The 25159-nt window shown below is 43.5% G+C and overlaps 1 protein-coding gene across 1 annotated transcript in view; it reads left to right on the top strand.

Moving 5' to 3' along the window:
• Nucleotides 1-1584: 1584 nt before the first annotated feature.
• LOC137592138 (sialate:O-sulfotransferase 2-like) overlaps nt 1585-25159 on the top strand; it is a 36192-nt gene continuing 12617 nt past the window's right edge. Inside the window, exons 1-5 of the mRNA XM_068310063.1 lie at nt 1585-1786; nt 2021-2132; nt 3656-3819; nt 7777-7941; nt 8028-8228. Of these exons, the coding sequence (XP_068166164.1) occupies nt 1585-1786; nt 2021-2132; nt 3656-3819; nt 7777-7941; nt 8028-8228 (844 nt within the window). The remainder of the gene's footprint in view (nt 1787-2020; nt 2133-3655; nt 3820-7776; nt 7942-8027; nt 8229-25159) is intronic.

A 25159-nucleotide genomic window follows, 5' to 3' on the forward strand; every position in this document is an offset into this window, starting at 1 on the left:
TGTTGTGCAAGGTTTTCCATCATTAGATATTGTACAGGACATGAAAAGATTCAAATGATCAACTTAGAATGTGATGTAATTTCCAAAGTTGTAGTTCGGTCAATGACTATACTGTATAGGAGATGATTTTTCTATAGGAGTTGTTAAACAGGAAGAACAGGAAGCCTGTATGGTAGGAATAAATCTGTAACAATGTGATGATGGTTAAGCAGAGTATAAGCACTACAGAGGTTGATTAAATGAGTAGCAGCAGGCCGAGCAGCACAGGTAACAGAAAGGAGCAGATTATATGCAACAAGGTTAAGGATTCTGAAATGACAAGATATATCAATTACAGGAAAGAAAAAGACTAGTGTTGGAGCCACGAACGGATTTAGAGGTATTTTGTAGGGGTATGACGGTTTAAATATGGTGTTTGTTGTTGTAGTGATGTTTAGAGTATGTGTGATCAAGTTAATGAGGGAATAAGTAGGTCAAATGGATGTGGACGGGGTTGTTAATAAAGGTTAATAGGGGCACCAGCTCACCTGTGTGGCTCGTTGTTGAAGTCGCTACTTGTTGTTTTTTGATGTCACCACTCCACACATTTACAGTACTGTAAAGATTGATGCCTTTGGTACATACATTCCAGGATTACCCAGAATTTATTGCAGTGCTTTAAAAATGAATAGAAAATGCCATTTTTATTTCTCCCTCATTGCAGGAGGTGACACATTATCCTCACAACAGCTCTGCTGAAGGACTCGGATTCCTTTTAAGAACACGAGAGCAGGGTGACGGGTTGTTGACTCAGGAGCTCGAGTGTGGATCCTGCATTGGAAGGTCTGTCAGCTAATGTGTAGTTCTGTATTCCTTTTAGAGATGGCACTCCTTTCATTTACACTTTCTTCATACTTGCAGTTAGTGTTACAAAGTTTGTTCGAGGACCCTCCATGTGATTTCAATTTTGACTTAAATCACTGAATGAAGCCTCATGTTTTACAAAACAGTCGCTCAAGCAGTCAGAAAAAATAGTGTGATGTTAATATTAAAACTCTTATAAATAACACACTTCTTGTTTGATGCTATTGTTTTACTTCCTATTAAAATCTGGACTTTGATTGAAAAGAAAGTATGTTGATGTCAGTTAATAAATAACAATTTCCAATCTATATGTCATGATGCATTAGCCTGTATTTTGCTTTTGGGGTTAAGCTTAATGAGCTGTTGTTGAAATGTCCAATTCTCAAGTTTTATACAATGTTTCCCATTTGTCTTTGTTATTTCACCTCCTCCTCCATATCCGACCCCTCCTCCTCCTCCTCCTCCTCCTCCTCCTCCTCCTCCTCACCAACTACACATTTTCTAAAACCTTCAACAATCCCCACTTAAGTCTATTCAAGGAAAGCCGACTAATATTCGTATAACTGAGTTGAGAGAGAATAGCAGTATTCTTTGTCATGAAAATTCAAGTTGCAGATTTCAGGTGACAAATATTCTGTAGATTTGTCCTGGGACAATCAGAGAGTTATCCCCTTGAATGTTCTGGAAAATGTTGTGTCATCTCTTGGTCATATTATTTCTAATTTTCCAAGGGGAACCATCATGGCTGCCTGTGGGAAACGTGTGCACCTCTTCTTCCTCATCGTCCTCTTCCTCACTACTGGAACCATCTTCTTCCTGCACTTTGGTTTTCCTGGTGTCAGCCATGGAGAGGGGGTGCCCAGGAGGACAGATAACACCACCTACAGGAACATTGAGGTCATGGCGAAAAGTGACAACAATAAGGGCAAGATCCTCCTGAGAAGTGAGTTACCCAAACGTAGGAAATCCTCAAGATACAAACATTCAACATACGAAAAAACCGCATGCTGCTATATGCGACTACTGTACTTCCTTTTTCTGTTGCAACCCCTGCAGAGCAGCACTGCTTTGTACGTGCAAGTCCAATACTCATCTCACTCATCTTGTTCTCGTACGTGTTTCTTTGTCCATCTCAGCTCATCAGGCTTCGTGTGTAAAATTGTGTTGTCTTTTTCAGCAAAGTATATTGGCTGCTATCCTGACAACACTCAGAATAAAGCACTGCGAGGATATTCCTTTGTTGATGAAAGCATGACTGTCCTCCGTTGCCAGAACAACTGTGGTGAAAGGTATTATAGCAGCAACAACATCAAATAAAATTCATCTTTTTCCTCTCTCTTTTGTCAGAAGTATATACTTGCGCATCAAGAATGAGCTGCCCATCACTCTTCCTCCCACTGCATGCCTACAGGCCCCTTGTGTTGTGTGTGTGTGTGTGTGTGTGTGTGTGTGTGTGTGTGTGTGTGTGTGTGTGTGTGTGTGTGTGTGTGTGTGTGTGTGTGTGTGTGTGTGTGTGTGTGTGTGTGTGTGTGTGTGTGTGTGTGTGTGTGTACAGGCCCAGGACGCACACACACACACATACATATATATATATATATAAATGCTTGAAATTTGATGGATTACTAGAGTGTGCTACTAATTTCCCTTCAGGGATTATAACAGCATATATATATATTTTAAATTTTTCCAATTGAGGGACCCGTAGGCTGCAGTGACGTCACTTCCTACCTGCGCCACTAGTCAAAAGCAGAGTGACTGACAACAGAGATGGACAGGAGAGCGAGGCAAGCCCACTCTGACCTTTGGGTGGAAAGTTTATTTATAAAAAGAACAAAGACGGGACTATCAACAAAAACGCAGTGATTCTCGCTGCAGACGCCTCCTCCACAGTTTGCCCCAGGGCAGCTGTGGCTACACACGTAGTTACCCCATCACCACGTATGAATGAGGAGTGAATGAATAATGAATGTAAAGCATCATTGATGTCCAGAAGAGCGCTATATAAATCTAATCCATTATTATTATTATTATTATTATTATTATTATTATTATTTGTACCTTTTGTAAAAGAGAATTTTCATATTACCAAAGCAGCTCCAGCCTAACGTATCATTTAAATGCAATGCATGTCAAGGACAGAGTTGAACATAAGCTTACCTTTTTAAAGGAAATGCCTGCCCTGCTGGCATTTTACTACTGATCTTGCCTTATTTAGAGGCATGTTATACTATTCATTTTGAATTGCTGTATTGACTCAGCTTTAGTATTCATTTTGATTGAGAGTCTGCTTATGTACCTATTTGAGACTCAGTCTCAATAGGCTTTTGAATTTCATTTATAGAGCACACTTAACCAATAAAAATGTGGATTTCAAATCTTCTCTTCTTGCTGTATTCTATTGATTAGTCATGTACTACAGTTTTTTTTAATTTCCTAGAATTCAAATTCTTTATTTGGGGGCCTTCAGCAGGTATGAGATTAAAATGCAATTAATTACATTAATTAATTACAAATCCTATAATTAATTAGATTAACTTTTTAATCACCTGACAGCACTAGAAGATATATGATAATTAAGTTTTCCAGGTTTACTTGTGATTGCAGATTGAGCTAACATGTGTAATGAATGCTCCTGCTTTCAAAACATTTATCTTGTTATTTCCTGTACTCCGTGTTTCTCCACTTTCCTCTCATACATCTACCTAGACAACTTTAGGTCTTTCATCCATCATGTGTCATGAAGCAATGGGTCAAACCTCCCAGCTTTTCATTGACCTACATTGCTAATCTTTTCTCCTTTCTCTTCCCCCAGAGGTTACACATATGCAGGTCTGGAGAATGGAACCATGTGCTTCTGTGGTAACCAAGTCTTCACGCAAACCACAGTAGACGGAGATTGCAAAACGTTTTGTACAGGAGAGAGAACCCTGTGTGGAGGAGTCAACCGACTGTCTGTCTTCAAGCTGAAGAGTCGCTGTGAGTCTGAGCAATGTAAAAACAGAAAGCTGGAAAAGAAAGCATGGCAAAAAAACCCATCCCTATCAGGATACACACACACACAAGCGCATGGCTCTTGTCTAATCAGAAACATGGAATAAATTAAACACATGGGACAGTCAAGCTTTTATATATACCTGTATATAATATATAGAAGTATATATATACAGTATGTGTGCGTGTGTGTGTGTGTGTGTGTGTGCGTGTGTGTGTGTGTGTGTGTGTGTGTGTGTGTGTGTGTGTGTGTGTGTGTGTGTGTGTGTGTGTGTATGTATATGTGTGTGTAAATATACAGTATATATACACAGTGTTTTTGTTTTTGTTTTTTTTTAAATGTCCCTCTCACCCTTGTGGGGTGGTATCTGTGTGTCATCCTCAAGCTCAGGTCCTCTACCAGAGGCCTGGGAGTCTGAGGGTTCTGTCAGTATCTTAGCTGTTCCTAGGACTGCACTCTTCTGGACTGAGGCTTCAGATGTTGTTCCAGGAATCTGCTGGAGCCACTCTTCCAGTTTGGGGGTCATTGCCCCAAGTGCTCCTACTACCACGGGGACCAGATTAACCTTGACCTTCCTCATCTGTTCCAGCTGTTCTGTCAACCCTTGGTACTTCTCAATCTTTTCGTGTTCCTTCTTCCTGATGTTGGCGTCAGCTGGAATCGCCACATCTATCACCACTGCTCTCTTCTGCTCTTTGTCCAGCACCACTATGTCCGGTTTGTTAGCCAGTAGCTGTTTGTCGGTCTGGAAGCTGAAGTCCCACAGGATCTTAGCCTTGTCATTCTCAACCACCTATGGTGGTATGTCCCATTGGGATTTGGGTACTTCTAGTCCATACTGGGTACAGATGTTCCTGTACACTATCACAGCTACTTGGTTGTGCCTTTCCATGTATGCTGAGCTGGCGAGCATCTTACACCCTGCTAGCACGTGCTGGACTGACTCTGGGGCTTCTTTACATAGCCTGCACCTTGGGTCAGATCTACAGTGGTAGATATTGGCCTCTATTGATCTTGTACTTAGGGCCTGTTCTTGTGCTGCCATGATCAGTGCCTCTGTGCTGTCTGTCAGTCCAGCTTTATTCAGCCATTGGTAGGTCTTCTTGATATCAGCCACTTCCTCCATCTGACGGTGGTACATGCCATGTAGGGGCTTGTCCCTCCATGTTGTCTCCTCCTCCTCCTCTTCCTCCTCAGGTTTCTGCTGTCTAAGGCCTCTGTCTGCTGTCTGAGCAGTTCATCTGTTGGGGCCATCTTCCTGATGTACTCTTGGATTTTTGATGTGTCATCCTGGACAGTGGCCCTGATGCTCACTAGTCCTCAGCCTCCTTCTTTCCGCTTGGTGTATAGCCTCAGGATGCTGGACTTGGGGTGAAACCCTCCATGCATGGTGAGGAGCTTTCTCGTCTTGATGTCTGTGGCTTCTATCTCCTCCTTTGGCCAGCTTATGATCCCAGCGGGGTATCTGTTGACAGGCAGTGCATACATGTTGATGGCTCGGACCTTGTTCTTGCCATTCAGCTGACTTCTCAGGACTTGCCTTACTGTCTGGAGGTATTTGGCTGTGGATGACTTCCTTGCGGCCTCCTCATGGTTGCCATTAGCCTGTGGGATTCCAAGGTATTTGTAGCTGTCCTTGATGTCCTCTATCCTGCCCCCTGGTAGGTCGACCCCTTCAGTTCTGATCATCTTGCCTCTTCTTGATACCATCTGGCCACATTTGTCTAATCCGAATGACATCCCTATGTCGTCGCTGTAGATCCTGGTGGTGTGGATCAGTGAGTCAATTTCTCGCTCATTCCTGGCATACAGCTTCATGTCATCCATGTAGAGGAGATGGCTGATTGTTGTCCCACTTCGGAATCGGTATCCATAGCCACTCTTTGTGATGATGTGACTGAGGGGGTTCAGGCCTATGCAGAACAGCAGTGGTGATAGTGCATCCCCTTGGTATATGCCGCACTTGATGTTAACTTGGGCAATTGGCTTGGAGTTAGTCTCCAGGTTGTCTTCCACTTCCCCATTGAGTTCTTGATGAAGGCTCTTAGTGTCCTGTTGATCTTATACAGTTCCAGACATTCCAGTATCCACATGTGTGGCATTGAGTCATAGGCTTTCTTGTAATCTAGCCAGGCGGTGCACAAGTTGGTCTGCCTATTCTTACAGTCTCTGTGTACTGCTCTGTCCACCAGTAGCTGGTGCTTGGCTCCCCTGGTGTTACTACCAACTCCTTTCTGTGTCCCACTCATGTATTGATCCATGTGCCTACTCATCTTAGCCGCCATGATGCCTGACAGGAGCTTCCATGTTGTACTGAGACAGGTTATTGGCCGGTAGTTGGATGGGGTAGATTCCTTCTGTGGGTCTTTCATGATCAGGATTGTCCTGCCTACAGTCAACCATTCTGGGTGCATCTCATCCCTTAGCAGCTGGTTCATCTGTGCTGCTAGACGCTCATGGAGTGCTGTCAGCTTCTTTAGCCAGTATGTATGGATCATATCCGGGCCCGGTGCTGACCAACTCTTCATCTTTGACACTCTTTCTTGGATGTCTGCCAGCTGTGGTCAGTCCTCAGGTCCACTAGCAACTGGGCATCGGTGTTGTGTGATGTTTCCCTTTCCCATATGCCCTTCCAGTATTTCTCCACCTCAGCTCTTGGTGGGTCTGGCCGGATGCTATTTCCCTGCCTCTGAGAGTACACCTTTGCTGGTTGAGTGGAGAAGGTCTTGTTTATTCTCCTGGCTTCAATCTCCTTGGTGTATCGCTTCAGTCGGGTAGCCAGAGCCGTTAGTCTCTGTTTGGCAGTTTCGGGTGCTTCAGGTATGGAGAGCTTGCTGTATTTCCTGGGTACCCCTTTATTCACCATGTTCCCCTTTTGTAGCTCGGCTAGCTGGCTGACTTCTCTCCGTGTCGCCTTTATCTTGGCCTCTAACCGTCTCTTCCATGGAGGGTATTGTTTGTTATGCCCTGTGTTGATCTTATATCCCAGCATCTCGAGGATTACTGTTGCTGTACTGTGGATCAGCTTGTTGGTCTTAGTTATGTTCCCTGTGGGGATGGTTCTTATTGCAGCATTCACATCTTCTAGCAGATCTTCTGAAGGTACTTGACAACTTAGCTTAGGTATTTGTCGGAGGCTCCAGGTTTCCATTTAGGTCACGATCTTCCTTCTCAGGTCAGCAGCTCTTGTATTGAGGCCGTCTATGTCTCTTGGGGCTTGGTACCCAATCTCGGATTGTGGGGGGGGGGGGTGATATCCCCCCGCTGACCTGGCTTCCTGGCTCCCCCTTGCCGTAGCATTGTTGTAGTATTTCATCAATCTCTAGTTGTGACAGCAGTTTTTGGTTACGGATGTTGGAACACTGGGCTAACAGCTGTTTCTTTGTTAGCCTTGATTGTGGGTTTCGAAGCATCCATTGGTCCCACATCCGCCCCATATATCCCCTCTCTCTGGGATTACTCGTGTAGTAGCATTCCAACAACTCCGTATTCTCCGCCCTTGTCCATGTGTGTCTTATATATATATATATATATATATATATATATATATATATATATGTATTCATTTTCAAACTACTTCCTCCACCGTCGGGGGTTGCGGGGTGCTTCAGCTTATCCCAGCCAACTGGGGCATGAGGCAGGGGGGACACTCCAGGCATGATGCCAGTTCACCGCAGAGCCACATATGTACAAAGACAACCACCCAGACACACACTCATACCTATGGGCAATTTGGGGCTGGCTGATTAACCTGAAGAGCTTGTTTTTGGAGGTGGGAGGAAGCCGGAGAACACATACAGACACAAAGAGAACATCCCGCACAGAGCTGGACGCAAACCCAGAACCGTCTTGCTGTGCTACGACAGTGCTTACCCACCCATGGTGTTTATTACAATGGATGACATCAATAAATTGGTAGTAAAATCTGTGTTTTTTGTCAGATAACCTCTGCCTGGAACGACGTTTCCTATCTCCTCAGTCAAAGAAACTGGTGGCCCTCGCCAGTTTTCCTGGATCCGGCAACACCTGGACACGGCATCTCATAGAGCTCACCACTGGCTTCTACACTGGCAGTATATACTTGGACAAAAGTCTTTACAGACATGGTAAAGAGTTCTGTCTGCATCAACATTTGTTTGACTTGATTCATACATCTATTTGTGTGTGATTGTGTGAGAATATTCTTTCATAGAATTTAAAGGAGAAGGGGAAGACTGGAGGAAAGGGACAACGATCTGCGTTAAGACACACGAAAAAACGAAGGAGAGTATTGATGAATTTGATTCCAGCATCCTATTGATCCGAAATCCCTACAAAGCCATCATATCAGAATTTAACAGAAAACATGGTGGCCACACTGGATTTGCTTCCGAGGTTGACTGGAAAGGAACAGGTGAGAATATTTTTTTTAGTATTTGTTTCTTTTTCCAACTCAAGAAATTTTGATGTATGAAAATAAGATTTCAATCTCAGGTATAGTGACTTCTGATATGGTAATAATTATAGAGGTGGGACTTTGCTTTGAAAGGAACAGATTGTGGATTTGAAAACCTCAAAAATAGGTTTTGTAGAAAGCAATCAGATAACAGAATCAGAGTCTTTATTTGTCATACTGACACACGTTTTCACATTTAAAAGTATGAAATACGTCTCTGAAGGTCCCAGTAAGCCGGTTGATAAAATAAGATAAGTTAAGGAAAACAACAAAAAAAAAGTTAAAATGTAAGATAAATAAGGGAACAGACAAAAGTTTAAAATGCAAGATATATAAAGTGTAAAGTGTCTGAACAGCAAAAATGTATTTACAATACAGCAGCTTAAGTGTGTGGGTGCTCCATCACTGGGCTTGCGCTAGCCATTCGCCACTTCGCCACAAGCAAAGTAAATTCCAGATTGGCTACAAGGTTTTTAGACTGTGTAGCCACAGTGGCGTTCTTATTTTTACGGAAAAAAGGCTAAAACTTACAACTTTTTGGCTCGCTAGCGGCACTCGCTATTTCCGTTAGGCTATTTTCACTAGTGAGCGGCGCTAGCACCGCTACTTCCGCTAGCAGGCGCCGCTATTTCCTTTAGCGAGCGGCACTAGTGCCGCTACTTCCGCTAGCAAACGGCGCTAGCGCCGCTATTTCCGCATGCCGACGGAAATAGCCGAAGTGACCTGAACACTCCCGATCATCAAATATGCACTGGGGTCATGACCTCCTTTCATCCACTGAAAAACAAAAATATTGTTTGTTTTTTTTACAAGCTGAACCCGCAAATTGGTGTAAGACAAGGTGAGGACGATCTATCAAAAGAATCCAGTGTTTTATAGTAGAGTTTGTGTTAAAGTCCTCATTATTAAACAAATGGTGAATGCTGAGAGGGGGTAGGAGTGGTGACAGACCGATCAGAAGGTAAATGAAAGATATTGGGCCTATTTCATGAAGGCAGGGTTAACCTACCCTGAGGTAAACCTGTGGTTCTGGGTTGCTTTACCCTGAACTTGGAAAAACCAGGGATTTCGGTTTCACAAACGCGGTTCAGGGTTAGTTTTTCTAACCCAGAGTAAATTGACCCACAGTTTAACTGACACGACAACTTGAAAAAAAGCCATCATCAATGGAGCCCCGATTCATCGATTCACCATGACGACGGACTAGACGCGCACCGCAACGCTTTACGGAAGTCGGAGTACAGATTTTAATTTATGACTAGAAAGACTTTGAGGAAATTTTCAGAAGAAACAGAACAGCGTTGCAGCTGGAAAGAAGAGCGACATGTCGTGGGAGTGAATTGCTGCTCAAGTCGATGCGTAAGTTCTAAGTCCGTTGCACTCACGGTAAAAATACGGAAGTAAACGGCTTCAAGAATAGTTTATTAATTTATTTTATTTAGGTGCGATCCAGTGGGGGGAGAAGGGCACGTCAGCAGCTGAGAATGGAAATAAAAACATCGTTCACACAGGTCAGACTTCATCATCTCATTAGGGATCCTCCTCATCCTCACTATGTTTGATATTGTACAATAAATATTAAGTGGACGTTTGACTGTTCAGTTGTGTCATGGCCAACATAACGCTCTTTTCACGCACATAAATGCGCTCTCATCTATATCAGGTTCTGTTAAAAAATGAAATACATTAAAACGTTTTATTGTTGTGTAGATGAAACAGTAAATCGACATATGAACATTACAAAAACAGTTGAGAAGGATATTCACACCATTGCGTACACCGATATTATCTAAGAACTGAAATCAAGACCTGACATGTAGCTCGTTTGATACAGTAATAGCCAAAACTGCTTTAGTTCATACAACAGTGGCCGTGGCATTGTACTGCTTATAACCGCTTTAAGGTATTCCAGGTTTTATTTTCTGTCTGTTTTAGTCACATGATAGACACAGGAGTTAATAATGATTAAAAAAAAGAAAGAAATTAACAAGAAATTGAAGAAAACAAAGGTGGAATAATATTTTATGTTACTGATTGTTCTCTTCCCATTGCTTCACATTCTGGTGGAATACAGAGTGACATTTATCCGCTACTGAAGTATTAACAGATTCTCATCCCTTTTTAAAGAGAACTGATAAAGAGAACTGTCCGACAGGATATGACTGGACATCTGAACGCGATACAAAAAAAAATGTCTGTGAATTAATGCGGAAACTCCATCAATGGGCTCCTCGTCAAACGGACATGACATGTTCACCTCTGAAATACGGAGTTATTTATTAGACATTACTTCGGTCAGACTCTCCGTCTGACAGAACCAGGAAATGAAGCCGCGCGAGTGGCGGTGAAAGGGGGCGGAGTCAGAGGAAACCCTGGGTTTGTGGAGTGAAACCTGCTCCCGACCAGGTCAAGTTCAGAGAGTCTGTTACTGCAGTAACAAACCCAGAGGTTCACTTTACCTCGCGTCATGAAACAAGTCAGGGTTACTGCTCTAACCCTGGGTTAAGTTACCTCCCTTTGTGAAAATGAAAGTCCTGGTTTTCCCTGACTTCAGGGTTAACTCACAATGGTTGTCCACTAAACCTGCTTTTTGAACGGCCCCACGTCACGAAGCAGGGATAACGACCCCTGAGTTCAACCTGTGGTTCTGGGTTGCTTTACCCTGAACTTGGAAACCCAGGGTTTTCGGTTTCACAAGCGCTTCTCAAGGTTAGTTTTTGTAACCCAGGGTAAGTTGACCCGCAGTTTAACAGGCGCGACGCCACTTTAACAAGCCACCATCAATGGAGCCCAGATTCGACGAGTCACCATGACGACGGACGAGACGCGCTCCGCGTTACTTCACACAGTTGAAGTGCAGATTGTAATCTACGTGTATGAAAAATTTGAGGACATGTTATGAAATGAAGAACAGCGTTGCAGCTGTAAAGAAGAATGAGATGACTTTAAACTGCTGCTCAAGTCGATGCGTACGTCTAAACGTAGTCCATTGGACTCACGGTACAATTACGGCTTGAATAATAGTTTATTAAATTATTTTATTAGATGCAATACAGCGGGGGAGAAGCGCACATGTCAACAGCTGAGAATGAAGTTTAAAAACATCGTTCACACAGGTCAGACTTCTGCATCATCTTGTTAAGGATCCTCTTCCTCATTATAACATAATGACATTGTACAATAAATAATAAGTGGACGTTCGGCTTTTCAGTTGTTTTATCGCCAACAGAATGCTCTTGTCACAATGGACCCTAACCTGCTGCACGTCCTTCCCATCTCTATCTCTCTATCTTGCCAACCGGTATAGATCAGTCTCTCCCTCCTTACTGTCCAACCTAGCATACAAGTCATCATAAGCTTCTTGTTTGGCCTTTGCTACCTCTACCTTCACCTTACGCTGCATCTCCCTGTACTCCTGTCTACTCTCCTCAGTCCTCTCAGTGTCCCACTTCCTCTTGGCTAACCTCTTTCTCAGTATACACTCCTGTACCTCCTCATTCCACCACCAAGTCTCCTTATCTACTTTCCTTCCAGATGACACACCAAGTACTCTCCTACCTGTCTCCCTGATCACATTAGCTGTAGTTGTCCAGTCATCTGGAAGCACCTCCTGACCACCCAGAGCCTGTCTTAACTCCTTCCTAAAAGTCATGCAACACTCTTCCTTTTTCAGCTTCCGCCATTTCGTCTTCTGCTCTGCCTTTGCCCTCTTGATCTCCCTCACCACCAGAGTCATCCTACACACCACCATCCTATGCTGTTTGGCTACACTCTCGTCTACCACTACTTTGCAGTCACTGATCTCTTTCAGGTTACACCGTCTGCACAAGATATAGTCTACCTGTGTGCTCCTACCGCCACTCTTATAGGTCACTCTATGTTCCTGCCTCTTCTGGAAGAAAGTATTCACCAGCCATTTCCATCCTTTTTGCAAAGTCAACTATCATATGTCCTTCTGCGTTCCTCTCCTGGATACCAAACCTGCCCATCAAATCCTCATCGCCTCTGTTTCCTGCACCAACATGTCCATTGAAGTCTGCTCCAATGACAACTCTCTCACTTCTAGGCATGCTCTGCATCACTTCATCAAAGTCCGACCAGAATTTCTCCTTCTCCTCCAGCTCACATCCTACCTGTGGAGCATACCCGCTAACAACATTGAACATCACACCTTCTATTTCTAGCTTCAGACTCATCACTCGATCCAACACTGTTTTTACCTCCAGGACATTCCTAACAAACTCCTCTTTCAAGATAACTCCTACTCCATTTCTCTTCCCATCTATACCATGATAGAACAACTTGAACCCTGCTCCTAAACTTCTAGCCTTGCTACCTTTCCACCTGGTCTCCTGTACACACAGTATGTCTACCTTCCTCCTCTGCATCATGTCAACCAACTCTCTACCTTTTCCTGTCATAGTTCCAACATTCAACGTCCCTACTCTTAGTCCTATACTCTTGGTGTTCCTCTTCTCTTTCTTTGAGCGAACACACTTTCCTCCTCTCCTTCTTCGACCAACAGTAATCCAATTTCCACCAGCGCCCTGTAGGTCAACAGCGCCGATGGCGGTCGTTGTTAACCCGGGCCTCGACCGATCCGGTATGGAAGTCATAGGTTTGATTTCCAGAACAAATCTGCAGAATATTTGTCACCTGAAATTTGCAAGGTGGGTTTTCATGACAGAATGTTGTTCTTCTCTCTCAACTCAGTTCTCAGAATCTTGGTTGGCTTTGCTTGAATAAACTTAAATGAGGATTGTTGAAGGTTTTAGACAATGTTTAGTTGTTGAAGAGGAGGTGGAAGAGGAGGGGTAGGATATGGAGGAGGAGGTGAAGTCATAGGTTTGACTCGCATCCTTAATTTGGCAAAAGTTTTATGCCGGATGCCCTTCCTGACGCAACCCTCTGTATTTATCTGGGCTTGGGACCAAAATTACCGTTTGCAAATAAAAAATGAAAAACTGAACGGAGCGCTACACGCAGCGCTGCTGCAGATGTGACGATTGATGTGTTTGTGTGACAGACAGAGAACTGTCTGGATATGACGGTACATCTGAACGCGATTCAAACATATTTAATTCTCTGTGAATGAATGCGGAAACTCCATCAAGGGGCTCCACGTCAAACGGACATGACATGTTCACCTCTAAAACACCTCTAAAATACGGAGTTATTTATTAAACCTTACTTCGGTCAGACTCTCCATCTGACAGAACCAGGAAATGAAGCCGCGCGAGCGGCGGGGAAAGGGGGCGGAGTCAAAAGAAACCCTGAGTTTGTGGAATAAAACCTGCTCCCGACCAGGTTATGTTCAGAGAGTCTGTTACTGCGGTAACAAACCCAGAGATTCACTTTACCTCGCTACGTGAAACAGGCCAGGGTTTCTGCTCTAACTGTGGGTTAAGTTACCCCCCTTTGTGAAACCGAGAACCCTGATTTCAGGGTGAACTTACTCTGGGTTTCCACTGCACCCGCTTTGTGACACTTCAGAGTCTGTTACTGTGGTAACAAACCTACAGGTTTACCTCATGACACAGGCTAGGTTTACTCCTCTGACTCTGGGTTAAGTTACCTCCCTTTGTGACACCGAAAGCCCTGATTTTCCCTGATTTCAGGGTTAACTTACCCAGGTTTTCCACTAAACGGAAACGGACCCATTGTCAATACTTGTTTGTAGTCTTAGACTTTTGTTCCCTATGACCGACAGGAATAACCAGCGATGCATGTAAATGTGTATTCACCTCGCTTCATGCTTTTTTAAATTGAAATGAAAAATCATGTTATTGAATTAAAAAAAAATAAAATAAAACTATGGCATACCAATGGTGTTGGTGGTGGTCAAAGTTGAAATGTCTTCTAGTCTAAGTAAAACTTACAAGTAAACATTGAGTAATATTTTGTATGACTATCTTCACATAGTGAATGGAAGTTTTCAATTGTTAAATATCACATGCATAGCTGCATAAAGTAGGACAGAAATAAAGATAGTTCAGCTTGAACTGTTGACTTTAGTGTATTTTTGTAGGTGAACTGAACAGAAGATTTTGCCCTCAGAATGCAGGAAAACAACCCCATTTTCTAAAAAATTCCCCGGGGGAGGCCCCCCGGAACCTCCCACGCCCAGCATGGGTCGTCCGCCCGTGCACCATTGTCTTGGACACAGAGTGTGGCTTTTTGTGGCTTGCTCAATTCTTTTACACTGAGCCACAGTGGCTTAGTCATACTAGCTCCTAGTGCAAGCCCAGCATCTATTGCACCTGATGAAGCACCATATTGCACTGAATCCCTGTGTGTCTGTGGTGACACTCGGGGCGTCGTGAGGGTGACTACAGAGCACCACAGGAGTTCAGCTGTCTAACACCTCTGGGAAGAAGCATGTCCATTTTATCGTCCAAAGAATGGACAATAAAAGCAGGCAGCCATGCTGCTTTTATTGTCCCAAGGACAGAGTCATAGAAAGTAGAAATAACTCCTGAACTTACACCAAAAAGTCTCAGTCTACAGAGAAAGTGCAGTCTTTGAGCCAATTTGGAACACAGATGTTCCACCTGAACATGCCACTTTAGCTGGTTGTCCATGTAGACCCCCAAGTACTTATAAGAAGCAACCTGTTTAATCTTCATATTACCGATAGCCACTGGATCATGAAGTCATACATTTCTTGGGTCAAAGATTATTTTGTCTTAGTGGTGTTCAAGATCAGGTGACTGTTACCACATACAGTATTAAAGTTGTTAAAGTGGCCCTACTATGAAAATCACACTTTTTCAGGTCTCTACATATACATAGTGGTCCTCCCTAACCCGACTAACCCCTAGAATCTGGTAACCAAACGCTCCATGCATCAATAGATATTTGGATTTTTAGGAGGTCATGGCTCTGAACGACTCAAATCGATCATATAGCTCTAGAATAGCCATTCTTGACGTCAGACTATGCACTCTGTGCTATTGAACAGAGTATTGGACGATATGGATTGGTTGACATGCCCAAGGGCGTGGCAATCCCCAAGACAGAGTTCTTTGCGTCGGACATGAGGCAGCAGTCTGTTAAAATGGTGTCCGTCAGGGGGAGACATGGTAGTTGCTCAGTTATTGATTGTACAAATCAACACCAGTGTTTATTTTTCATCCCATCCAAAGAAGAACAGAAGAGAGCGTGGTTGAATTTCATTTTTAATGGCAATGTGCCGGCTTCATCGCCTGCACATTTGTTTGTGCGAACCACTTCACTCCAGTCTGTTTTAGCAATGAGGGTCAGTCCAGACGGAGCTTTGCCTTGAGACTGATCCTCATTCAAGGATCACTCCCAACCATACGGGACCAAGGAACTGCACCCTAGTTACAGGTAAGTCTCACCACATTTATCTTTCTTGCAGTCATCTGTCAGCATTAGTGATTGAGTGCTATTTGGCTAATTAGGTAGTACTGCTTTGTTTCGCATTTGCGTGTGTGTGCGCTCCAACATGTATGTACATGCTGAACGTACAATATCTAGGTAAAACGCGCATAAGTTGGACTCACATTTTATCTTTTTTCCTGTTGTCTGTTAGCATGAATGAAGTCATGTAATGCTAGGCTATGTAGGGAGGTCTCCTTTGTTTCGCGTTTGCGTATTGCGTATGTGTGCATCCACGCCCGATCACGTGTGCGTGCTGGATCTACAGTAGGTACAACACACAGAAGTTGGTCTCATATTTTCTCATTGTTTGTTAGCATGAAGTCATGTTATGCTAGGTTATGCAGGCCAATGTGCTTTTTTCGCGTTTGCGTATTGCGTGTGTGTGCGTGCCGCACCTACAGTATAAAGCTAAAACGCACGTAAGTTGATCTCATATTTTCTTACTTTTTGTTAGCACGAATGAAGTCATGTTATGCTAGGCTATGTAGGGAGGTCTCCTTTGTTTCGCGTTTGCATATTTCATGTGTGTGCATGCTCCAACACGTGTGTGTGTGCTGGCCTACAGTATAAAGTTAAAACGTACCTAAGTTGGTCTCATATTTTCTTTCTTATTATCTGTCAGCATAAATAAAGTGAACTTATGCTAGGCTAAGGAGGGAGTTGTGCTTTGTTTCCTATTGTGTGTGTGCGCGCACATTTTAGAGTCTATTGTTTGTTCAGCGTCATAGCAACAACGCACACAGGTCTGTCCTCCTTATCCAAAATCAGAAAATCGGTGTCCTGAAATTAGTGTCCCTCTTCCTTGTGCATCCATTCAGCCCACAGCTTCAAGTGTCGTGGCGTGCCAAACTGACCCAGTGGACACCCATACTGTTGGTACACAGCTGTCCTTCAGGACTCTTCATTCCCACTATAGAAGTAAAGGTAAGTACAAGTCATATTCCATACAATATGTTTTAATAAAATTGGTTAAATAGACTAATTTTCTTAATATTGTTGTCTATAGGTGTTCGTGAATGCATGTGTGTTGATAGTAGTTCAGTAAAAAATAACATGGTTGTGTATTAGAATATTCCAGCAAGACAGTAAGTGAAGTGAAGAGTTTAGTATAAAAAAAATTTGAGACAGATTCATGTATGTCATATGATATTGATTTGGTTCCTTATTTTGTTACGTTTGGTGTACCCCTCTACAAGATCCACTTTCCAAAGGCTTTTGAAGGGACAATGCAGAGTCAAACCTCACAAGACAGAGCCAACATTCTGTTAGTGTTGCAATATTTTAATATTTCAAACAAACATGTTTTGAAATTCTGCTGGTAATTGCTCACAACACAGTAAAAAGTAACCATACAAATAAATAAATGGTAGCAAGTACCAGAATGTATTTTGAACACAATTTTTCCAAACAAAGAAATGAATCAAACAATATCAATAACAGTAATGATACATCTTTGTGTTTTATTGAACAGGTTTTGTAGCTGACATGTTGGACCTCATATTTGACAGTCTTGGTGGACTCCATGCCATACACAAATGAGATGTTGGCCATTCGTGTCCCCGAGAATCTGTCTGCCCCATATGAGCGTCCGTATGACCAGGTTCAACCGAGACTCAGTCTGAATCCAGCGTAGTGGCCTTCATCTTCAGGAAACTCTCGGCGTATGCGAAGGACCACACAGGCTGGGATGATGACCCAGATTCTGCTCCCTAAGCAGCCCCAGCACCAGCCAACAAAGGTGCGATAGGCCAGATGTCTGCACCGTCTACAGAAAAAGGACACAAAATTATTTATTTCACAATGTGACTCAGTACGTGACCGGACATTTGTAGGGTGTACACGTTTAGTCACACAGGCTGGAACCCAGGATGTTTAGTCATGCACGGAACCTCATCAACCTCCTGCAGACAGCTCCTACAGTGAAAACATGGTAAAGGTCATTTGAATTTATAATTATAAAAGTAGCCAAATAGAGACGTAACTGTGTGGTTTAGCTGTGAGCTTGCTACTTGTGGTATCTCCAAACAGCAGATGTTTTCTGCTTCTGTTGGCATCCGTTCAGTGACCACAGCGGCACCTGTACAATAAACAGAAGGTGAAGACATCTCAAAATTGAGTAGATAAAGGCATCACTGCAATATAGCTACGTCAATTCACCATTAACCTGGTGTGATGGTGGCAAGTGTTATCTCCGTGTGTCTTGTCACAGAGGACTGCCTAAAATATTTTGCACCTTAGTAACGGGTTAAATCAATGTCATATAAAAATAAAGTAACTTAGCCATGAGCAGAAGCTAGCATTAGCCACATGGTAATAACTATCAGAACCACCATCAGACTTTACTGTCACTTATAGAAGTACAGCAACATTTTAGCAGTCAACACGTCCTTATATATACAACATACAAAATACATAATAAGACGGATATGACATTATTACTGTGCGATAAGAGGCGGGAGTAGAAAAAAATGTAGCTACCGGACGATGCTCCGGTCCTGTGAGGATGTCGGTTACAAAACACAACACAGAACCAACTAAGTAACGTTCGCACTTACTAACCATTCAGAAACGTTCTGCTGCAGCCGCACAGTTGGTGTTTCTTCAGGAGCCCCCGCTTCTGGGTCCGACTCAGGGTCATAAATGTACGGCGACGCGATGGGGCCTCCGAACGCCACAGTGATAACAAATGTAATGCTGGTCAGTGTCCTGTTAACCTAATGCTCTCCTTCAGAGGGGCGTGACCCAGGTGAAGGAGACGTTGACCATCGTTACATTTGCTCATTAGCATACTACAGCCGGAGGCCTGAAACAAAGTGTTTTGTGAGTAGCTCAGGTAAGTGATTTTGAAAAGCTGATATTTAGGACCACAGATCACTTTAGGTCAAAATATTTGGAATAGTCTAGTTGGACATCTGGGAGCTGAATGACATTAAGTTTAAAATACATTATAGGACCTTTAAAGCACTGCAATAAATTCTGGGTAATCCTGGAATGTATGTACCAAAGGCATCAATCTTAACAGTACTGTAAATGTAGGAGTGGTGACATAAAAATGAAAAAAAACAATGAGTAGCGACTTCAACAACGAGCGACTTCAAAAAACGAGTAGCCGAGAGGCTGAGGCTGGGGCTTTACTAAAGAATACATTTAACTTTTTAAAAAGAACAATCAACTTATGAAACTGTGCTCAAACTCATAATCAAAGTGATCAACAAAAAATGCGACCCTGCTCACCGTCTCTCCCGCTCTCCGGCCACACAGGTGAGCGGGTGCCCCTATTAACCTATATCAACACCCCCCTCAACATCCATTTGACCTACTTATTCCCTCATTAACGTGATCAACCAAACTCTACATCACAAACATCACAACCACAAACACAATATTTAAACCATCACACCCCTACAAAATACCTCTAAATCTGTTCATGGCTCCAACACTAGTCGTTTTCTTTCCTGTAATTGACATATCTTGTCATTTCAGAATCTTTCTCAACCTTCCTGCATATAATCTGCTCATTTCTATTACCTTTGTTGCCCGGCCTGCTGCTGCTCATCATTTATTCAACCTCTTTATTACTTTTAATCTTTTTAGCCATCAGTAGGATTGTTAGAGATTGATTCCTGCTATACAGGTTTCCTGTTCTTCCTGTCTAACAACTCCTATAGAATGAATCATCTCCTTTACAGTATAGTCATTGACTGAACTACAACCTTGGAAATGATATCATTCTATGTTGATCAATTGAATCTTTTCATGTCCTGTACAATATCTAATGATAGAAAATCTTGCATAACAGCTGGGCAAGTTGATTATGAATGCCTTTTATGAAAGACGTCATATCTTGGGTTGTTTCCAGAGTCCAAGAATGACTGATTTAGTGTGAGGTTTATAAGTGTAAACAGCGGAGGAAGATGGATGGATGGATGGATGGATGGAACATTACAATAGTATAAATGTGAGTCTGGCTATTAAATACATTGTCTGATGCAACCTGAACACATCATCAGGAATGTATCCTGGGTTCATGGGGTGTTTCGGGTCTTGCAACAATATACACCTGAACACAAGTCATTCAGGTGGCATTCACTTGCCCCCATGTCTCTCCTCTCTGGATCCAGAGCCATCTCGAGGCTTTCTCAGCTGCCTCAGAGGTATTCTTGATGGCTTTGTCCTTGCTGTTCCTGTAATTCCCAACACGGTCAGGGCCTTGTGGAGCGAGCGCCCCACAAATCCCCTGCATACATCATGGGCATACATCGTGCCTTCCAGCCAAGCAGTCCTCCCATGGCACCATTAGCTCCATGATCATGATGTTCTTGGTGCTCTCTGAGATCAGGAGAATGTCTGGCGTCAGAGTGGTGCTGATGACATACTGGGGGAACTGTAGCTGCTTCTCTAGGTCTACCGAGAGCTGCCAATCTTGGGCAGTTGCCAGGATCCCTGCTGGTGCCTTCTTGCCACCTGCCTCTGGCTGAACTCCTGCTTTGACAAATGTGATGGTGTTGGTGGCGTTGTGCACCCGCCTGCAGCTGCTGATACCCCTGCTGATGGCTTCAGCAATCGGCTTCAGCACCTGAATGTGGCACCAGGTATACCAGCCCTGGCCAAGTGCTGCTGGGCAGGAGCTCAGGACGTGTTCGAGCGTTCCTCTCTCTGAGCACAACCGGCAGTTTGGGGTCTCCGCCTTCCCAAAACAGGTTTAGTGGGGTAGTAGGACATCATAGACTGCCCAGATTAAGAAGCTGACACAATGTGTGTGTCAGGCTCCCTTGTGTGTCATTATGTGTATTACAGGGGCCTGTACACACTAATATGAATGCGTGTGATTGATGACTAACATACTAGAGTGTGCGTTCTTAATTTCACTCTGGGGATCACAACAGTAAAATTAAAAATTAACATATGGTATTCTTATTAACATGTAGTGTACATATTTTAGAAATCAACAATTTACGATTTACCTCTACAACTACAGACTACTCCGGTCATCCAGATTGTGTGCATGATTGTCTGTATGTGGTCGACTGGGAGGAGTGCTGATTGTACAGTCTGATAGCTGTAGGCAGGAAAGACCTGCGATAGCGTTCAAGTATTTTGGATGAAGCAACCGATCGCTGAAGGAGCTCTCCATTGATCGTAATGTGCCCAGCAGGGAGTGGAAGCTGTTCTTCATCACTGATGACAGCCTGGCTGTCATCCTCCTTTCTCCCACCACCTCCACTGAGTCCAGGGGGCAACCTAGGACAGAGCCTGCCTTCCTGATCAGCCGGTCCAGTCTTCTCCTGTCGGTGGCAGTGATGCTGCTCCCCCAGCACACCACCCCATGAAAAATAGCCGAGGCCACCAAGGTCTCATAGAAGGTCTGCAGGAGTGGCCCCTGCACTCCGAAAGACCTCATCCTCCTTAGCAGATAGTCTGTTCTGACCCTTTTTATAGAGAGCATTTGTGTTGTGAGGATGTTCACCAGTGTAACCAGGCAGAGTGCTCACCTGCGGAAATCCACCACCAGTTCCTTGGTTTTCCCAGTATTGATTTGGAGGCTGTTCCGCTGGCACCTGTCCACAAAGTCCTGAGTTAGTTCTCTGTACTCTGTCGTCCCCATCAGTGATGAAGCCAATGATTGCAGTGCCGTCAGAGAACTTCTGCAGGTGACAAGTGGGGAAGTTGTAGGAGAAGTGTAGAGGGTAAATAGGAACGGAGCCAGAACTGTTCCTTGTGGTGCCCTCGTGTTGCCAGACAACTGTGTTTGACACACAGTCCAGGGTTTTCACAAACTGTTGGCGGTTGGTTAAATAATCCAAGATCCATTCTGTGAGGTGATGATCCAACCCGGTGTTCTCCAGCTTGTCCCTCAGCAGTGATGGTTCAATTGTGTTGAAAGCACTGGAGTGATCAAAAACGTGATCCTCATAGTACTCCTAGGCTTCTCCAGGTGAAAGAGGGCTCGTTGTTGGAGGAAGATAACAGCATTGTTCACCCCGATGGCAGGCTGGTAGTCAAACTAGAGTGGGTCCAGTGATGGGCTCACCTGGGGACGGAGATGACAGCGGACCAGTCACTCCAGGGTCTTCATCAGGTGGGATGTTAGCGCCACCGGCCTGTAGCTGTTGAGGTCCTTGGGGTGTGGAATCTTGGGCATTGGCCCACGCAGGATATTTTCCACAGCTGTGGAGCCATCCCCAGCTTCAGACTCAGGTTTAACAAGTGTCCGACAATCCCACACAGCTGGTCTGCGCAGGATTTCAGGAGCCCGGAGCTGATGCCATCTGGATCCACAGCCTTCCTTGCCTTGATTCTCTGGAGCTGCTTTCTCACATGGGATTCGGTGTGGGACAGGGTGGAGCAGGGGGACTGTGTGCTGGGGGGTATGGGTGAGGGTGGTGGGTTGAAGAAGTGAGCAGTTGGGGGTGGCACTAACATGACGTGACCAGTGGGGGGTGGATGTGAGCTGATTGTTGTAGAGGAGGAGGGGGAGGGGGAGGGGGCTGCAGCGTGGAGGGATCCACTACCTGCTGCCCCTGCTGCCCGCGAATGACTGACATCTTGAATCATACCAGATGAAGTCTTGGCGCAGACAATAGGTGAATAATTACAGAAAATAATTACAGTACATCTGAAACAAATGATTATAACAATATATTCGAGAGAAAAAGTAGGTTATTTTGCCTCATTCAAATCATGCAAAAACTGTCTTATCACATGCCGGTTAACCTGGCCGATCTTTGACTCACTTTTTCCAGATTGTCGCTACGTTTCTCCATTTTCTGTTTTCTCTAATTTTCTTCTCTTTTCTTTCTTACCGCTATTTTTTATTTTTCTTGTTTGTGACAGGGGTTCGCTTTGGCCTGGGGAGTTAGTTCAGCATTCGCTTTAAAGATATCTGGCACCATATAGCGTTGTAAATGGGTATAATGTCTAGACCTTGAATGTAAGACGAACCCCACTTTTTCAGTCTTATTTCAATGTCTTATATTCGGGCCAATATGGTACATGGTGTGTGATGTGTAATGGTTGTGTTACTGTCCTCTGTGTTCATATGAAGGTGTTTAGAACCGCTATCTGGAGAAAAAAGGTTGAAGGCTCGTGCGCCTGCAGTGCAGAAACCATTCTAAAAAGAATGTCTCAAACAAGGATTGGAATCAAGATTAACTACTTCAGAGCTATGAATGTTTTAAATACTTTTACAAACTTGTGGTGTGGCAAGGATGTCTTATGTTCTGTGCTGAGTGAGAATCTTGTGTTCAGCCACTGGTTGAATTAATTTATGTATATTTCTTTTAGTTAGCTTGTAAAACATCTTTTATTTCAAAGGCACATTCTAATTAATCCGAAGGGAATAATCAGTGTGAGGATCCTGACTGAGATACAGTACTGCATGTAATGATCTTCAAGTATTCTTGTTTAATGTCCAACAGTTCACTTTTTTCTGTTTTCATCGTATGATTGTAATTATATCTTGTTTAGTTTGTTATTATTGTTCTTCTATTGTTATTGAATGTGAATTCCTTTTTGCGTGAATCTATTTTGTCTTTTGTGAAGACACGTTGAATGTCGCCACATTCTTTGTTGGACGTTTTTTTTTTTTTTTTTATCACTGTGATCACTTTGATTAAGAGTTTGAGAACAGTTTCATGAGTTGTTCATTCTTTTTCATTGATAAAAAGTTAAATGTATTCTTTAGTAAGTGCTGTCAGACAAAAGAAAGAAGGACTCAGATTCCTGTTTAAGAACACTAGAGCAGGGCGAGTGCTTATTGAAGCAGGAGCTCGAATGTGGATTTGTTTTTACTTTCACCTTACGCTGCATCTCCCTGTACTCCTGTCTACTCTCCTCAGTCCTCTCAGTGTCCCACTTCCTCTTAGCTAACCTCTTTCTCTGTATATACTCCTGTACCTCCTCATTCCACCACCAAGTCTCCTTATCTACTTTCCTTCCAGATGACACACCAAGTACTCTCCTACCTGTCTCCCTGATCACGTTAGCTGTAGTTGTCCAGTCATCTGGAAGCACCTCCTGACCATCCAGAGCCTGTCTTAACTCCTTCCTAAAAGTCATGCAACACTCTTCCTTTTTCAGCTCCCACCATTTCGTCCTCTGCTCTGTCTTTGTTCTCTTCATCTTCCTCACCACCAGAGTCATCCTACACACCACCATCCTATGCTGTTTGGCTGCACTCTCACCTACCAATACTTTGCAGTCACTGATCTCCTTCAGATTACACCAACTACACAAGATGTAGTCTACCTGTGTGCTCCTACCTCCACTCTTAGAGGTCACCCTTGCCTCTTCTGGAAGAAAGTATTCACTACAGCCATTTCCATCCTTTTTGTAAAGTCAACCACCATCTGTCCTTCTGCGTTCCTCTCCTGGATACCAAACCTGCCCATCAGTTCCTCGTCACCTCTCTCTCCTGCACCAACATTTCCATTGAAGTCTGCACCAATGACAACTGTCACTTGTAGATATGCATCACTTCATCAAAGTCCAACCAGAATTTCTCCTTCTACTCTAGCTCACATCCTACCTGTGGAGAATACCCACTAACCACATTGAATTCTAACCACACCTTCTATTTCTAGCTTCAGACTCATCACTCTATCTGAAACTCTTTTTACTTCCAGGACATTCCTAACAAACTCCTCTTTCAAGATAACTCCTACTCCATTCCTACTCCTACTCCATAGTCAATATATATTTTTAAAAATTCTCTACCTATCTACACTATGATAGAACAACTTGAACCCTGCTCCTAAACTTCTAGCTTTGGTACTTTCCACCTGGTCTCCTGTACACACAGTATGTCTACCTTCCTTCTCTGCTTCTTGTCAACCAACTCTCTACCTTTTCCTGTCATAGTTCCAACATTCAACGTCCCTACTCTCAGGCCTATACTCTTGGCGTTCCTATTCTCTCTCTTCCTACGGACACACTTTCCTCCTCTCCTTCTTCGACCAACAGTAATCCAATTTCCACCGGCACCCTGTAGGTCAACAGCACCGATGGCGGTCGTTGTTAACCCAGGCCTCAACTGATCCTGTATGGAAGTCATAGGTTTGATTTCCAGAACAAATCTGCAGAATATTTGTCACCTGAAATTTGCAAGGTGGGTTTTCATGACAGAATATTGTTCTTCTCTCTCAACTCAGTTCTCAGAATCTTGGTTGGCTTTGCTTGAATAAACTTAAATGAGGATTGTTGAAGGTTTTAGACAATGTTTAGTTGGTGAAGAGGAGGTGGAAGAGGAGGGGTAGGATATGGAGGAGGATGTGAAGTAACAAAGACAAATGGGAAACATTATATGAAACTTGAGAATTGGACATTTCAACAACAGTTCATTAAGCTTAACCACAAAAGCAAAATACAGGTTAATGCATCATAACATTTAGCTTAGAAACTGTTATTTATAAACTGACATCAGTTTCTGAATGGTTTCTGAATGGTTAGTACGTGTGAACGTTACTTAGTTGGTTCTATGTTGTGTT

Source organism: Antennarius striatus, chromosome 3, assembly GCF_040054535.1.
Source record: "Antennarius striatus isolate MH-2024 chromosome 3, ASM4005453v1, whole genome shotgun sequence".
Lineage (NCBI taxonomy): Eukaryota > Metazoa > Chordata > Actinopteri > Lophiiformes > Antennariidae > Antennarius > Antennarius striatus.